The sequence below is a fragment of the Coregonus lavaretus genome, assembly GCF_964263955.1.
Source record: "Coregonus lavaretus genome assembly, chromosome: 14".
NCBI classification, from domain to species: domain Eukaryota; kingdom Metazoa; phylum Chordata; class Actinopteri; order Salmoniformes; family Salmonidae; genus Coregonus; species Coregonus lavaretus.
In genome coordinates this window covers 15,511,062-15,528,939 of record NC_140001.1, presented here as the reverse complement: position 1 = coordinate 15,528,939, position 17,878 = coordinate 15,511,062, and the positions used below count along the sequence as shown (strand labels likewise).

The window sequence follows — 17,878 nt, the reverse complement described above, 5'->3', positions numbered from 1 at the left end:
GCATCGGAGAGAAAATGTTTAAGTTTCCAAGCAAATTTCCTGCAATTCTACACATTGTGTCACGGGGCAGAGATGTTTTGTTGTTGCAGCTTTAAAAGATAATATCCTGCAATTGCCATGAGGCAGAGAGGTAACGTTGCGGTTTTAAAGCTTAAATTACGGTGCATTTATGTAAAAATAAAAATTGGGGGGAAATAGTATTGAGTTGACAAATTGATTATTTGTGGAGTACTGTGGATACCCAATATCCCTGTGAGCCTCCCAGGTCCATGTTGCCCAGGGTTAAGAACATACATTGTAGATTAATAATATTACATTGTATTACACACTTTACACTTATTCCACAGATCCCTTGGCCAAAAGCAGTTTAATATAATGTTAGTAATATTCATTTAAAAACATTTAAGGTCATTTCATATACAGTATATATTTTGAGATCTGGCCAGGTGTCCACGTACCCCACTTTGAGAACCCCTGGTCTACACAGTATAGATCTAAATCTATGGCTCTGATGGGCATCATGTGTCTGGTGGGAGAAGCTATAGGAGGCCAGGCTCATAGTAATGGCTGGAATGGAATAAATGAAACAGTATCAAACACATCACACATGGAAACCACATGTTTGACTCCATTCCATTAATTATATTCAAGCCATTACAATGAGCCCATCCTCCTATAGCACCTCCCACCAGCCTCCACCTCTCATATAAGAGTTCCATGGTGGGCAGACCTTCATGAATTAAATTTATGACTCCATGGCATCACAGGATAAGTCTTTGGCAGGAGGTTCTCCATTTGATCCAGAGAGGTTTCCATTCTGTAGGAGTGAAATGTCCAGCTCAGGTAGAGGGACCCTCCAGTACTGGAATGAGTTGAAAGTGCATAGGTCATTGCCATCAGTATCATCTTTGTGTGTGACCTAGAAGTGAAAGGAAGAGCGTTTAATAATTCCTTCATGGAAAATAAACAAAGTGTTGTAGTGGTGACTTAAGAAGTTTTTTTTTTTTAGGGGGTAGATCAGCTGTAATATTTCAGATAGATTGTAACTTCCATCAATGTAATTGTCTGCATCACTTCCAATCCCCCATATGTTTTTTTTCCTCGCAAATATACACACACACATATATACACAGTATCTCACAAAAGTGAGTACACCCCTCACATTTTTGTAAATATTTGAGTATATCTTTTCATGTGACAACACTGAAGAAATGACACTTTGCTACAATGTAAAGTAGTGAGTGTACAGCTTGTATTACAGTGTAAATTTGCTGTCCCCTCAAAATAACACAACACACAGCCATTCATGTCTAAACCACTGGCAACAAAAGTGAGTACACCCCTAAGTGAAAATGTCCAAAGTGTCAATATTTTGTGTGGCCACCATTATTTTCCAGTACTGCCTTAACCCTCTTGGGCATGGAGTTCACCAGAGCTTCACAGGTTGCCACTGGAGTCCTCTTCCACTCCTCCATGACGACATCACGGAGCTGGTGGATGTTAGAGACCTTGCACTCCTCCACCTTCCGTTTGAGGATGCCCCACAGATGCTCAATAGGGTTTAGGTCTGGAGACATGCTTGGCCAGTCCAATACCTTTACCCTCAGCTTCTTTAGCAAGGCAGTGGTCGTCTTGGAGGTGTGTTTGGGGTCGTTATCATGTTGGAATACTGCCCTGCGGCCCAATCTCCGAAGGGAGGGGATCATGCTCTGCTTCAGTATGTCACAGTACATGTTGGCATTCATGGTTCCCTCAATGAACTGTAGCTCCCAAGTACCGGCAACACTCATGCAGCCCCAGACCATGACACTCCCACCACCATGCTTGACCGTAGGCAAGACACACTTGTCTTTGTACTCCTCACCTGGTTGCCGCCACACACGCTTGACACCATCTGAACCAAATATGTTTATCTTGGTCTCATCAGACCACAGGACATGGTTCCAGTAATCCATGTCCTTAGTCTGCTTGTCTTCAGCAAACTGTTTGCAGGCTTTCTTGTGCATCATCTTTAGAAGAGGCTTCCTTCTGGGACGACAGCCATGCAGACCAATTTGATGCAGTGTGCGGTGTATGGTCTGAGCACTGACAGGCTGACCCTCCACCCCTTCAACCTCTGCAGCAATGCTGGCAGCACTCATACGTCTATTTCCCAAAGACAACCTCTGGATATGATGCTGAGCACGTGCACTCAACTTCTTTGGTCGACCATGGCGAGGCCTGTTCTGAGTGGAACCTGTCCTGTTAAACCGCTGTATGGTCTTGGCCACCGTGCTGCAGCTCAGTTTCAGGGTCTTGGCAATCTTCTTATAGCCCAGGCCATCTTTATGTAGAGCAACAATTCTTTTTTTCAGATCCTCAGAGAGTTCTTTGCCATGAGGTGCCATGTTGAACTTCCAGTGACCAGTATGAGGGAGTGTGAGAGCGATGACATCAAATTTAACACACCTGCTCCCCATTCACACCTGAGACCTTGTAACACTAACGAGTCACATGACACCGGGGAGGGAAAATGGCTAATTGGGCACAATTTGGACATTTTCACTTAGGGGTGTACTCACTTTGTGTTGAGTTATTTTGAGGGGACAGCAAATTTACACTGTTATACAAGCTGTACACTCACTACTTTATATTGTAGCAAAGTGTCATTTCTTCAGTGTTGTCACATGAAAAGATATACTCAAATATTTACAAAAATGTGAGGGGTGTACTCACTTTTGTCATATATACAGTGGGGAGAACAAGTATTTGATACACTGCAGATTTTGCAGGTTTTCCTACTTACAAAGCATGTAGAGGTCTGTAATTTTTATCATAGGTACACTTCAACTGTGAGAGACGGAATCTAAAACAAACATCCAGAAAATCACATTGTATGATTTTTAAGTAATTAATTTGCATTTTATTGCATGACATAAGTATTTGATCACCTACCAACCAGTAAGAATTCCGGCTCTCACAGACCTGTTAGTTTTTCTTTAAGAAGCCCTCCTGTTCTCCACTCATTACCTGTATTAACTGCACCTGTTTGAACTCGTTACCTGTATAAAAGACACCTGTCCACACACTCAAACAGACTCCAACCTCTCCACAATGGCCAAGACCAGAGAGCTGTGTAAGGACATCAGGGATAAAATTGTAGACCTGCACAAGGCTGGGATGGGCTACAGGACAATAGGCAAGAAGCTTGGTGAGAAGGCAACAACCTAGAACTACACGGCAGGACCTGGTCAATGACCTGAAGAGAGCTGGGACCACAGTCTCAAAGAAAACCATTAGTAACACACTACGCCGTCATGGATTAAAATCCTGCAGCACACGCAAGGTCCCCCTGCTCAAGCCAGCGCATGTCCAGGCCCGTCTGAAGTTTGCCAATGACCATCTGGATGATCCAGAGGAGGAATGGGAGAAGGTCGTGTGGTCTGATGAGACAAAAATAGAGCTTTTTGGTCTAAACTCCACTTGCCGTGTTTGGAGGAAGAAGGATGAGTACAACCCCAAGAACACCATCCCAACCGTGAAGCATGGAGGTGGAAACATCATTCTTTGGGGATGCTTTTCTGCAAAGGGGACAGGACGACTGCACCGTATTGAGGGGAGGATGGATGGGGCCATGTATCGCGAGATCTTGGCCAACAACCTCCTTCCCTCAGTAAGAGCATTGAAGATGGGTCGTGGCTGGGTCTTCCAGCATGACAACGACCCGAAACACACAGCCAGGGCAACTAAGGAGTGGCTCCGTAAGAAGCATCTCAAGGTCCTGGAGTGGCCTAGCCAGTCTCCAGACCTGAACCCAATAGAACATCTTTGGATGGAGCTGAAAGTCCGTATTGCCCAGCGACAGCCCCGAAACCTGAAGGATCTGGAGAAGGTCTGTATGGAGGAGTGGGTCAAAATCCCTGTTGCAGTGAGTGCAAACCTGGTCAAGACCTACAGGAAACGTATGATCTCTGTAATTGCAAACAAAGGTTTCTGTACCAAATATTAAGTTCTGCTTTTCTGATGTATCAAATACTTATGTCATGCAATAAAATGCAAATTAATTACTTAAAAATAATACAGTGTGATTTTCTGGATTTTTGTTTTAGATTCCGTCTCTCACAGTTGAAGTGTACCTATGATAAAAATTACAGACCTCGACATGCTTTGTAAGTAGGAAAACCTGCAAAATCGGCAGTGTATCAAATACTTGTTCTCCCCACTGTGTGTGTGTGTGTATATATATATACACATACATACATACACACACACACACACATACATACAGTGAGGGAAAAAAGTATTTGATCCCCTGCTGATTTTGTACGTTTGCCCACTGACAAAGACATGATCAGTCTATAATTTTAATGGTAGGTTTATTTGAACAGTGAGAGACAGAATAACAACAAAATCCAGAAAACGCATGTCAAAAATGTTTATAAATTGATTTGCATTTTAATGAGGGAAATAAGTATTTGACCCCTCTGCAAAACATGACTTAGTACTTGGTGGCAAAACCCTTGTTGGCAATCACAGAGGTCAGACGTTTCTTGCAGTTGGCCACCAGGTTTGCACACATCTCAGGAGGGATTTTGTCCCACTCCTCTTTGCAGATCTTCTCCAAGTCATTAAGGTTTCGAGGCTGTCGTTTGGCAACTCGAACGTTCAGCTCCCTCCACAGATTTTCTATGGGATTAAGGTCTGGAGACTGGCTAGGCCACTCCAGGACCTTGAGATGCTTCTTCTTGAGCCACTCCTTTGTTGCCTTCGCCGTGTGTTTTGGGTCATTGTCATGCTGGAATACCCATCCACGACCCATTTTCAATGCCCTGGCTGAGGGAAGGAGGTTCTCACCCAAGATTTGACGGTACATGGCCCCATCCATCGTCCCTTTGATGCGGTGAAGTTGTCCTGTCCCCTTAGCAGAAAAACACCCCCAAAGCATAATGTTTCCACCTCCATGTTTGACGGTGGGGATGGTGTTCTTGGGGTCATAGGCAGCATTCCTCCTACTCCAAACACGGCGAATTGAGTTGATGCCAAAGAGCTCGATTTTGGTCTCATCTGACCACAACACTTTCACCCAGTTCTCCTTTGAATCATTCAGATGTTCATTGGCAAACTTCAGACGGGCATGTATATGTGCTTTCTTGAGCAGGGGGACCTTGCGGGCGCTGCAGGATTTCAGTCCTTCACTGCGTAGTGTTACCAATTGTTTTCTTGGTGACTATGGTCCCAGCTGCCTTGAGATCATTGACAAGATCCTCCCGTGTAGTTCTGGGCTGATTCCTCACCGTTCTCATGATCATTGCAACTCCACGAGGTGAGATCTTGCATGGAGCCCCAGGCCGAGGGAGATTGACAGTTCTTTTGTGTTTCTTCCATTTGCGAATAATCACACCAACTGTTGTCACCTTCTCACCAAGCTGCTTGGCGATGGTCTTGTAGCCCATTCCAGCCTTGTGTAGGTCTACAATCTTGTCCCTGACATCCTTGGAGACTTCTTTGGTCTTGGCCATGGTTGAGAGTTTGGAATCTGATTGATTGATTGCTTCTGTGGACAGGTGTCTTTTATACAGGTAACAAGCTGAGATTAGGAGCACTCCCTTTAAGAGTGTGCTCCTAATCTCAGCACGTTACCTGTATAAAAGACACCTGGAAGCCAGAAATCTTTCTGATTGAGAGGGGGTCAAATACTTCCCTCATTAAAATGTTAAACAAATATATAACATTTTTGACGTGCGTTTTTCTGGATTTTTTTGTTGTTATTCTGTCTCTCACTGTTCAAATAAACCTACCATTAAAATGATAGACTGATCATTTCTTCGTCAGCAGGCAAACGTACAAAATCAGCAGGGGATCAAATACTTTTTCCCCCTCACTGTACATACATACACACACACACACATATATACATACATATATACATACATCCATCCATACACACATATCCTTTTTGAAATTATATTTCCCTTCATTACTTTCCAACCCTACCACCCCTTCCCCAATTGGAGTAAACTAGTGAACAACAACGCTTAGACCTCTACTTCCAGCCCATACATACTATATACATTTTATGGACACAGTCAAATTCTACAATAATTATATTTTGTTTGTTTTTACTCCTGAACTTCCTCCGATCATTTTCATGATGTCCATCTGGTTTGCTTCTATATGCCATATTTTTCTAACTGTGCTCTTTCACAAAAGCTCTCAACCTATAACATATATACTTATTATGGACACAGTATGCTTTACATTAGTTATCTTGTTGTTATTAGTTGTTGTTATTAGTCCCATCCTTCAGCTCCATTCAACACCTCCCATCTATCTCGTAAACAACATCCATATTGGATTCTATTTGCCATATCTTTTTCAACTGTACTGTGATGTTTTACAAAAGTTCTGAACCTTTCTATTATCATTGTTTCTACAGATCGCAAATTGAATAGAAACATTTTTGCTAAAAGTATTATTATATTATTGATCGATTGACTGACTTTTCAGATCACCCAGTAGTGCTATCTGCAGGGTTAGCTCCAGGTAAATATTGCAATCCTTTAGCCATTCCTGGACCTGTGTCCAAAAACAAGCTACAAAGGGACAGTACCAAAACAAATGATCTAATGATTCTGTCTCTTCACAGCAAAATCTGCAGAGCTGGGAAGATTGTATCCCCCATATAAATAACATTATATTGGTAGCAAGAATTTTAAATAATTTAAATTGAAAAATTATACGTTTTGAATCCGCCATCGTTTTGCGTGCAATTAATAAACACTATGCCATGGAATTGGTATGTCAAAAATCTATTCCCAACTAATTTGCAATCTATATGGGACGGCTGTCAATCCTTTGGTCCTTAAATGAAACTGGTATACTTTTTTATTTATCAAAAATTTCTTTAAACAATTATATTCTTTAATCCAAGGCCGACAGACAAGTTCCTTACTTTTCCCCCCCTTCCACTTTCCTTTTCCATTTTTGCGGTAATGCTGCAATTATTTGGTTGTAATTTTGGGTAGAGCAGACATTTCCATATGTTTTTGTTAGCTGCATGTGCAACATAACTCCACCAGTCCTACCGATAATATAATTTACGAAGATTATACCTTTTTTTTTTTTTTGGGTCAAAAATCCACAACACAATATTTGTTGCATTATTTGTTCTGTCGTTTCTGGAGGATTAAATTGAAATTGCAACCAACTTTCTATGGCTTGTTTTAGAAATAGTGATATTTGGGAGATTATTTCCTTTTCAAATAACTGAAAGTGAGAGGTTGTAATCTGAATAAAGGGAAAAAGGCCATTCTTGAACATTGGGTGAGACAATTTTACTAATTTGCTAGAGAACCAGTTCAGATTTAAGTATAACTTTTGTATGACTGAAGCTTTTAGTGATAGGTCTAATGCTTTAATATTTAATCATTTCTGTCCTCCGAATTCATATTCATTATATAAATAGGCCCGTTTAATTTAATCAGGGTAATTTTTCCACAAATTGACAGGTATTTTCCTTTCCATGGTAGTAAGATCTTATCTATTTTTGCTAACTTTCTATTAAAATGTATTGAAGTGAGATCATTTATTTCATTTGGGATATGTATTCCGAGTATATCCACATCACCATCACCCATTTTATTGGTAAACTACATGGTAATGTAAAAATTGTATTTTTTAGTGATCCAATACGTAATATAGTACATTTATCATAATTTGGTTGTAATCCAGAGAGGTTAGAAAATGTATCTAGATCCTCTGATTTAAGAACGTAATTAGTGACATGGTTTGAAAGGAAGAATGGGTACTGACAAAATACAACATCTTGTGGACAGCGTAAGTATTGCGCTCAATAGATGTTGATTACAACTTCAACCTTGTGCAGTTTGTTCCAGTATACACTATCTAGGCAGCAGTAGCATATACTTACCATCCTTGGAGCATCGTATCTAGTGACAGTGTAATCTCGTGCACGTTTCTTGGAGGTCACCGTTGAGCAACCAGAGTTCGCAGATGCACTTTTCTCTCGGAAACTTCCAGAATTATTTACCAGCACACTCTCTGGTGCACTGACCCGATGCTCACTAGTTGAAAGCTTGCGCGGTTTCAGTGTTTCTTGCTGTTCCTCCAGATCTTCGAAATAATACGGTCTCTTTTTGCAGCGTCTCCCCAACAAAGCGAGCAGCGATGGCGGACTCGCGCACCCGGCTGCAGCCATGCTTTCTAACTGCGTATCAATTTTGTAATGTGGACGAAAACATGATCTTTTAACAGGCGTGTCGTGGAACAAAACGTCTTCAGCTTGCCTTTTCGTCATGAGTACAAGTTGTCCAAATATTTCAGACTGCCAGGTAAAGTTTGCGTGGAATCTTCCAAGCAGCAACAACAGGTATCAATGTTTTGACTGAGCTGCGCACAAGTTACTGTGTAAATTACACACACGCGGTCTGGCCAATAGATGGGTCGTCACAAGTTAACACAGCCACAATGTCATAAATCCCGCCTATTTCTACAAAAAAATTAAATCTGATTTTAAACGATTAGTTACCTGAGTGTAACTCCAGTTCTATGAGTGGAGCGGAGCACCACACTGCTGACCTTATGCCTAACCTTATATTAAGACCTAAAAGCATGTTTGTTTTCATGAAATGTAACGATACAGCAAATGTTGCCTTTGTAGCTGTGTTACCTAGTGGAAACCAATGAGAGGATGTATCGGTCCTCTGTTCCCGCCCACCACTATCAAGGCTCTTCTCCACCCCCACCAACAGGGTTAGTAGGGTTAGTGCTATCTGGAATCATTGGGACGTTCCTACCCCAAACCTTCTTTTTACAGTCCATCTATCTATGTCCTACTCCCCTCAAACGCAACTCTGGACCTCGGAGCCAGTTCCACTGTATTTTTTTTTTCATTGTTCCCTTCTAATCAGGGACTGATTTAGACCTTGTACGCCAGGTGGGTGAAATTAATTATCAGGTAGAACAGAGAACCAGCTGGCTCCAGTCGGACGTTGTAGGGTAAGAGTGGAATACCCCTGCCCTAAACATTTAACATTAGAATTTCAAATGGGGTAGTGACGTCCGAAGGATTCCGTATAGCAAGGATAGCTCCACCTACCGTTTCAAGTTTGTCACGTGCACAAGTACAGGGAAATGTATTTTTTGATTGCTTTTTCCCAACAATGCAGTAATAAATATCAGTAGTACTATATCATTTGTATAAATAAAAATGTCAAGTAGAACCAAAACACATGATAAATATAAATAATAACAACATGAAAGTAAATAAGATATACAGAGGATCAGTTCCAGGGTCAGTGCCAATACCATTTTTACAATGTGCAGGGATACTGGGGTGGTAGGGGTAGGTATCAGTGGCGGCTCCTCAGAGGAGGAAGGGGAGGACCATCCTCCTCAGTGAATTTCATAAAAATAAAAATAGTAAAACATTGAAAACGTTATCCTTTTTAGATATATTCAGGTCACCAAATAATTGATTAAAAAACACTGTTTTGCAATGGTGTACAGTAGCCTCAACAGCACTCTGTAGGGTAGCACCATGGTGTAGCCGGAAGACAGCTAGCTTCCGTCCTCCTCTTGGTACATTGACTTCAATACAAAACCTAGGACGCTCTTGGTTCCCACCCCCTTCCATAGACTTACACAGTAATTATGACAACTTCCGGAGGATGTCCTCCAACCTATCAGAGCTCTTGTAGCATGAACTGACATGTCCACCCAATCAAAGGATCAGAGAATGAATCTAGTACTGGTAGCATAAGCTACAGCTAGCTAGCACTGCAGTGCATAAAATGTGGTGAGTAGACTCCAAGAGAGAGAAAGAAAATAGTTGAACAGTTTAACAAATTAATGTATTCAAAAATGAAGGCGACGCAAGAGAGAGAGATCTCATTTTATGAATGTTTCTTAAACGGAAGCAAACGAAACGGGGATAAAAATACCTGAATTTGTCCAATAGAAACTCTAGTTTGCAACTGTTGGACTAATGATTACACCCTAGATAAGCTAGATGCAGGCAAGAGTGTGCAAGGCGGTATTGAATGTGTCACTGTCTGTCCATGTGTCACTATCTGTCATATCAAATTTCTCTCGACCTGTGTGCACCTACGTTGTAAACTTTCATTCATAGGCTAGGTTGTAGCAACCTCGTGATGGGTATAGGGAAAATTAGAGTATCATGTAATAGCCTAAACCGATCAATGTTACATTGAACAGGGTGAATGGAATATGAATGACAGTCATCCAAAATGCTGTAATATAAATAAGGCCCATATTTTTTTTGTTGTCCTCATCATAAACGGCACTGAACACCACTGGTAGGTACAGTGGCTTGCGAAAGTATTCAACCCCCTTGGCATTTTTCCTATTTTGTTGCCTTATTTTTTATTAATTTTTTCACCTTTATTTAACAACATGGAATTGAAATAGATTTTTGGGGGGTTTGTATCATTTGATTTACTCAACATGCCTACCGCTTTGAAGATGCAAAATATTTTCACAAGAAATAAGAGAAAAAAACAGAACTTGAGCGTTCATAACTATTCACCCAGGAGGATCTGCCACCATCATGCTTCACTGTGGGGATGGTGTTCTCGGGGTGATGAGAGGTGTTGGGTTTGCGCCAGACATAGCGTTTTGCTTGATGGCCAAAAAGCTCAATTTTAGTCTCATCTGACCAGAGTACCTTCTTCCATATGTTTGGGGAGTCTCCCACATGCCTTTTGGTGAACACCAAACGTGTTTCTTTAAGCAATGGCTTTTTTCTGGCCACTCTTCCATAAAGCCCAGCTCTATGGAGTGTACGGCTTAAAGTGATCCTATGGACAGATACTCCAATCTCCGCTGTGGAGCTTTGCAGCTCCTTCAGGGTTATCTTTGGTCTCTTTGTTGCCTATCTGATTAACGCCCTCCTTACCTGGTCCGTGAGTTTTGGTGGGCGGCCCTCTCTTGGCATGTTTGTTGTGGTGCCATATTCTTTCCATTTGTAAATAAAGGATTTAATGGTGCTCCGTGGGATGTTCAAAGTTTCTGATATTTTTTTATAACCCAACCCTGATCTGTACTTCTTCACAACTTTGTCCCTGACCTGTTTGGAGAGCTCCTTGGTCTTCATGGTTCCGCTTGCTTGGTGGTGCCCCTTGCTTAGTGGTGTTGCAGACTCTGGGGCCTTTCAGAACAGGTATATATACAGTGGGGAGAACAAGTATTTGATACACTGCCGATTTTGCAGGTTTTCCTACTTACAAAGCATGTAGAGGTCTGTCATTTTTATCATAGGTACACTTCAACTGTGAGAGACGGAATCTAAAACAAAAATCCAGAAAGTCACATTGTATGATTTTTAAGTAATTAATTTGCATTTTATTGCATGACATAAGTATTTGATCACCTACCAACCAGTAAGAATTCCGGCTCTCACAGACCTGTTAGTTTTTCTTTAAGAAGCCCTCCAGTTCTCCACTCATTACCTGTATTAACTGCACCTGTTTGAACTCGTTACCTGTATAAAAGACACCGGTCCACACACTCAATCCGCTCCACAATGGCCAAGACCAGAGAGCTGTGTAAGGACATCAGGGATAAAATTGTAGACCTGCACAAGGCTGGGATGGGCTACAGGACAATAGGCAAGCAGCTTGGTGAGAAGGCAACAACTGTTGGTGCAATTATTAGAAAATGGAAGAAGTTCAAGATGACGGTCAATCACCCTCGGTCTGGGGCTCCATGCAAGATCTCACCTCGTGGGGCATCAATGATCATGAGGAAGGTGAGGGATCAGCCCAGAACTACACAGCAGGACCTGGTCAATGACCTGAAGAGAGCTGGGACCACAGTCTCAAAGAAAACCATTAGTAACACACTACGCCGTCATGGATTAAAATCCTGCAGCGCACGCAAGGTCCCCCTGCTCAAGCCAGCGCATGTCCAGGCCCGTCTGAAGTTTGCCAATGACCATCTGGATGATCCAGAGGAGGAATGGGAGAAGTTCATGTGGTCTGATGAGACAAAAATAGAGCTTTTTGGTCTAAACTCCACTCGCTGTGTTTGGAGGAAGAAGAAGGATGAGTACAACCCCAAGAACACCATCCCAACCGTGAAGCATGGAGGTGGAAACATCATTCTTTGGGGATGCTTTTCTGCAAAGGGGACAGGACGACTGCACCGTATTGAGGGGAGGATGGATGGGGCCATGTATCGCGAGATCTTGGCCAACAACCTCCTTCCCTCAGTAAGAGCATTGAAGATGGGTCGTGGCTGGGTCTTCCAGCATGACAACGACCCGAAACACACAGCCAGGGCAACTAAGGAGTGGCTCCGTAAGAAGCATCTCAAGGTCCTGGAGTGGCCTAGCCAGTCTCCAGACCTGAACCCAATAAAAAATCTTTGGAAGGAGCTGAAAGTCCGTATTGCCCAGCGACAGCCCCGAAACCTGAAGGATCTGGAGAAGGTCTGTATGGAGGAGTGGGCCAAAATCCCTGCTGCAGTGTGTGCAAACCTGGTCAAGACCTACAGGAAATGTATGATCTCTGTAATTGCAAACAAAGGTTTCTGTACCAAATATTAAGTTCTGCTTTTCTGATGTATCAAATACTTATGTCATGCAATAAAATGCAAATTAATTACTTAAAAATCATACAGTGTGATTTTCTGGATTTTTGTTTTAGATTCCGTCTCTCACAGTTGAAGTGTACCTATGATAAAAATTACAGACCTCGACATGCTTTAAGTAGGAAAACCTGCAAAATCGGCAGTGTATCAAATACTTGTTCTCCCCACTGTATACTGAGATCATGTGACAGATCATGTGACACTTAGATTGCACACAGGTTGACTTTATTTAACTAATTATGTGACTTCTGAAGGTAATTGGTTGCACCGGATCTTATTTAGGGGCTTCATAGCAAAGGGGGTGAAAGGGGGTGAATACATATGCACGCACCACTTTTCCGTTATTTATTTGTTAGAATTTTTTGAAACAAGTTATTTTGTTCTTTTCACTTCACCAATTTGGACTATTTTGTGTATGTCCATTACATGAAATCCAAATAAAAATCCATTTAAATTACAGGTTGTAATGCAACAAAATAGGAAAAACGCCAAGGGGGATGAATACTTTTGCAAGGCACTGTATGTACGACCCTGCCTTACACAGGAAGCGGCACAGGTCCTAATCCAGGCACTTGTCATCTCCCGTCTGGATTACTGCAACTCGCTGTTGGCTGGGCTCCCTGCCAGTGCCATTAAACCCCTACAACTCATCCAGAATGCCGCAGCCCGTCTGGTGTTCAACCTTCCCAAGTTCTCTCACGTCACCCCGCTCTTCCACACACTCCACTGGCTTCCAGTTGAAGCTCGCATCTGCTACAAGACCATGGTGCTTGCCTACGGAGCTGTGAGGGGAACGGCACCTCCGTACCTTCAGGCTCTGATCAGTCCCTACACCCAAACGAGGGCATTGCGTTCATCCACCTCTGGCCTGCTGGCTCCCCTACCTCTGCGGAAGCACAGTTCCCGCTCAGCCCAGTCAATACTGTTCGCTGCTCTGGCACCCCAATGGTGGAACAAGCTCCCTCACAACGCCAGGACAGCGGAGTCACTCACCACCTTCCGGAGACACTTGAAACCCCACCTCTTTAAGGAATATCTGCGATAGGATAAAGTAATCCTTCTACCCCCACCCCCCCCCCAAAAAAAAACATTGTAAAGTGGTTATCCCACTGGCTATAAGGTGAATGCACCAATTTGTAAGTCGCTCTGGATAAGAGCGTCTGCTAAATGACGTAAATGTAAATGTATAGGGTTAAGGTGAGTAGGCATCAGGATATATGATGAACAGAGTAGCAGCAGCATATATGACGATTGTATGTGAGTGTGTGCATGTGTAGAGTCAGTATGAATGTGTGTATGTGCGTGTTGTAAAGTGTGTAAGCAAATGAAGTGGGTGATTTTCCGGGCCTTCCTTTCACACCGCCTGATATAGAGGCCCTGTTGCTTGAGAAAGCATTATTGAGATAGCCAGATGGGGCATTCAATTGATTAGGACAGTCCTTCATACATATACATACAGTTGAAGTCAGAAGTTTACATACACCTTAGCCAAATACATTTAAACTCAGTTTTTCACAATTCCTGACATTTAATCCTAGTAAAAATTCCCTTTCTTAGGTCAGTTAGGATCACCACTTTATTTTAAGAATGTGAAATGTCAGAATAATAGTAGAGACAATGATTTATTTCAGCTTTTATTTATTTCATCACATTCCCAGTGGGTCAGAAGTTTACATACACTCAATTAGTATTTAATAATAAGTATTTGGTAGCATTGCCTTTAAATTGTTTAACTTGGGTCAAACATTTCGGGTAGCCTTCCACAAGCTTCCCACAATAAGTTGGGTGAATTTTGGCCCATTCCTCCTGACTGAGCTGGTGTAACGGAGTCAGGTTTGTAGGCCTCCTTGCTCGCACACGCTTTTTCAGTTCTGCCCACACATTTTCTATAGGATTGAGGTCAGGGCTTTGTGATGGCCACTCCAATACCTTGACTTTGTTGTCCTTAAACTATTTTGCCACAACTTTGGAAGTATGCTTGGCGTAATTGTCGTCAATTTGGAAGACCCATTCGTGACCAAGCTTTAACTTCCTGACTGATGTCTTGAGATGTTGCTTCAATATATCCACATAATTTTCCTTCCTCATGATGCCATCTATTTTGTGAAGTGCACCAGTCACTCCTGCAGCAAAGCACCCCCACAGCATGATGCTGCCACCCCCGTGCTTCACGGTTGGGATGGTGTTCTTCGGCTTGCAAGCAACCCCCTTTTTCCTCCAAACATAACGATGGTCATTATGGCCAAACAGTTATATTTTTGTTTCATCAGACCAGAGGACATTTCTCCAAAAAGTACTATCTTTGTCCCCATGTGCAGTTGCAAACCGTAGTCTGGCTTTTTTATGGCGGTTTTAGAGCAGTGGCTTCTCCTTGCTGAGCGGCCTTTCAGGTAATGTCGATATAGGACTCTTTTTACTGTGGATATAGATACTTTTGTACCTGTTTCCTCCAGCATCTTCACAAGGTCCTTTGCTGTTGTTCTGGGATTGATTTGCACTTTTCGCACCAAAGTACGTTAATCTCTAGGAGACAGAACGCGTCTCATTCCTGAGCGGTATGACGGCTGCGTGGTCCCATGGGGTTTATACTTGCGTACTATTGTTTGTACAGATGAACATTGTACCTTCAGGCATTTGGAAATTGCTCCCAAGGATGAACCAGACTTGTGGAGGTCTACAATTTTTTTTCTGAGGTCTTGGCTGATTTCTTTTGATTTTCCCATTATGTCAAGCAAAGAGGCACTGAGTTTGAAGGTAGGCCTTGAAATACATCCACAGGTACACCTCCAATTGACTCAAATGATGTCAATTAGCCTATCAGAAGCTTCTAAAGCCATAACATCATTTTCTGGAATTTTCCAAGCTGTTTAAAGGCACAGTCAACTTAATGTATGTAAACTTCTGACCCACTGGAATTATGATACAGTTAATTATAAGTGAAATAATCTGTCTGTAAACAATTGTTGGAAAAATTACTTGTGTCATGCACAAAGTAGATGTCCTAACCGACTTGCCAAAACTATAGTTTGTTAAAAAGAAATTTGTGGAGTGGTTGAAAAACGAGTTTTAATGACTCCAACCTAAGTGTATGTAAACTTCCGACTTCAACTTTTATATATATATATAGTACCAGTCAAAAGTTTGGACACACCTACTCATTCCAGGGTTTTTCTTTATTTTTACATTGTAGAATAATAGTGAAGACATTAAAACTATGAAATAACACATAGAATCATGTAGTAACCAAAAAAGTGTTAAACAAATCAAAATATCAAAATCTACCCTTTGCCTTGATGACAGCTTTGCACACTCTTGGCATTCTCTCAACCAGCTTCATGAGGTAGTCACCTGGAATGCATTTCAATTAACAGGTGTTCCTTCTTAAAAGTTAATTTGTGGAATTTCTTTCCTTCTTAATGCGTTTGAGCCAATCAGGTGTGTTGTGACAAGGTGGGGGTGGGGGGCAGTCAGTCCATCATTACTTTAAGACATGAAGGTCAGTCAATAGAACTTTGAAATTTTCTTCAAGTGCAGTCGCAAAAACCATCAAGCGCTATGATGAAACTGGCTCTCATGAGGACCGCCACAGGAATGTTAGACCCAGAGTTACCGCTACTGCAGACGATGTTCATTAGAGTTATCAGCCTGTGTGAATCAGGCCTTCATGGTCGAATTGCTGCAAAGAAACCACTACTAAAGGACACCAATAAGAAGAAGAGACCTGCTTGGGCCAAGAAACACGAGCAATGGATATTAGACTGGTGGAAATTTTCCCTTTGGTCTGGAGTCCAAATTGGAGATTTTTGGTTCCAACCGCTGTGTCTTTGTGAGACGCGGTGTGGGTGAACGGATGATCTCCACATGTGTATTTCCCACCGTAAAGCATGGAAGAGGAGGTGTTATGTTGTGAGGGTGCTTTGCTGGTGACTGTCTGTGATTTATTTAGAATTCAAGGCACACTTAACCAGCATAGCTACCACAGCATTCTGCAGCGATACGCCATCCCATCTGGTTTGGGCTTAGTGGGACTATCATTTGTTTTTCAACAGGTCAATGACCCAACACACCTCCAGGCTGTGTAAGAGCTATTTTACCAAGAAGGAGAGTGATGGAGTGCTGCATCAGATGACCTGGCCTCCACAATCCCCTGACCTCAACCCAATTGAGATGGTTTGGGATGAGTCGGACCGCAGAGTGAAGGAAAAGCAGCCAACAAGTGCTCAGCATATGTGGGAACTCTTTCAAGACTGTTAGAAAAACATTCCAGGTGAAGCTGGTTGAGAGAATGCCAAGAGTGTGCAAAGCTGTCATCAAGGCAAAGGGTAGCTATTTGAAGAATAAAATATATTTTGATTTGTTTAACACTTTGCTTACTACATGATTCCATATTTGTTATTTCATAGTTTTAATGTCTTCACTATTATTCTACAATGTAAAAAATAGTAAAAATAAAGAAAAACCCTTGAATGAGTAGGTGTGTCCAATCTTTTGACTGGTAGTGTATATACGGTCATTGGGACAATCATTGTCAGTTAATAATTCAATGTGCACTGACTGGATCTCCCGGTAATTATATATGACTATGGAATCTCCCTTTCATATGCTGTATGTCAAAATTGTATTGACATGATAAAGGATTCACCACTGATGTTTGTAGCCTCTGTAACCATCTCTGACTTTCAGATGTATCTGGCTGTCTGCAGACTGTAATCGACAAAAGGGGAATTGTTGTAGAATAATTACATTGATCATAGTTGGTCATAATGCTTCAAATTATTTCTGTCTATAACTGCAAACGGAGGTATTATAGGAGATTCATATTCAAAATAGATCTCCCTTTTGATCAAATACATTTGAATTGCATCATGAACAATAATACAACACAAAATTAGACTAGCCCTCTGTCAATTATTATTTTATTATTTTATGGTGTTTTCCTTTGTTACGTGAGGCAGTAGCTAGATCCAGTGTGTAATGCTTAAGTTCAATCTGTGTCCAATCATATAATTTGTTTAAAAACAACTTTGTCCTACCCTTAGTATTACCAACTACAGCCACTTCAGCAACTGCATTTTCCAGAGTGAGAAAATACTATAAATAGCCAGAGTTGGTAACACTATTTGACAAAATAAATACATTGGGAAGCTGTAGAGGCGGGTCTCTAACACACATGCAACCACATCAGGTCAGCATGGAGACAGAGAGGCGTCACCTTGCACCTACAGTGGGGAAAAAAAGTATTTAGTCAGCCACCAATTGTGCAAGTTCT

At 41.8% G+C, this 17,878-nt stretch overlaps 1 protein-coding gene across 1 annotated transcript; it reads right to left on the bottom strand.

Moving 5' to 3' along the window:
• Positions 1 to 643: 643 nt before the first annotated feature.
• On the bottom strand, positions 644 to 8,377 carry LOC311140898 (uncharacterized protein). Its single transcript, XM_084176171.1, has 2 exons — positions 7,910 to 8,377; positions 644 to 919 (listed from the first exon to the last, which is right to left on the bottom strand). Exons 1-2 carry the CDS (start codon positions 8,294 to 8,296, stop codon positions 746 to 748), a joined length of 561 nt encoding a protein of 186 aa, XP_084032297.1. The 5' UTR covers positions 8,297 to 8,377; the 3' UTR covers positions 644 to 745.
• Positions 8,378 to 17,878: the final 9,501 nt, after the last annotated feature.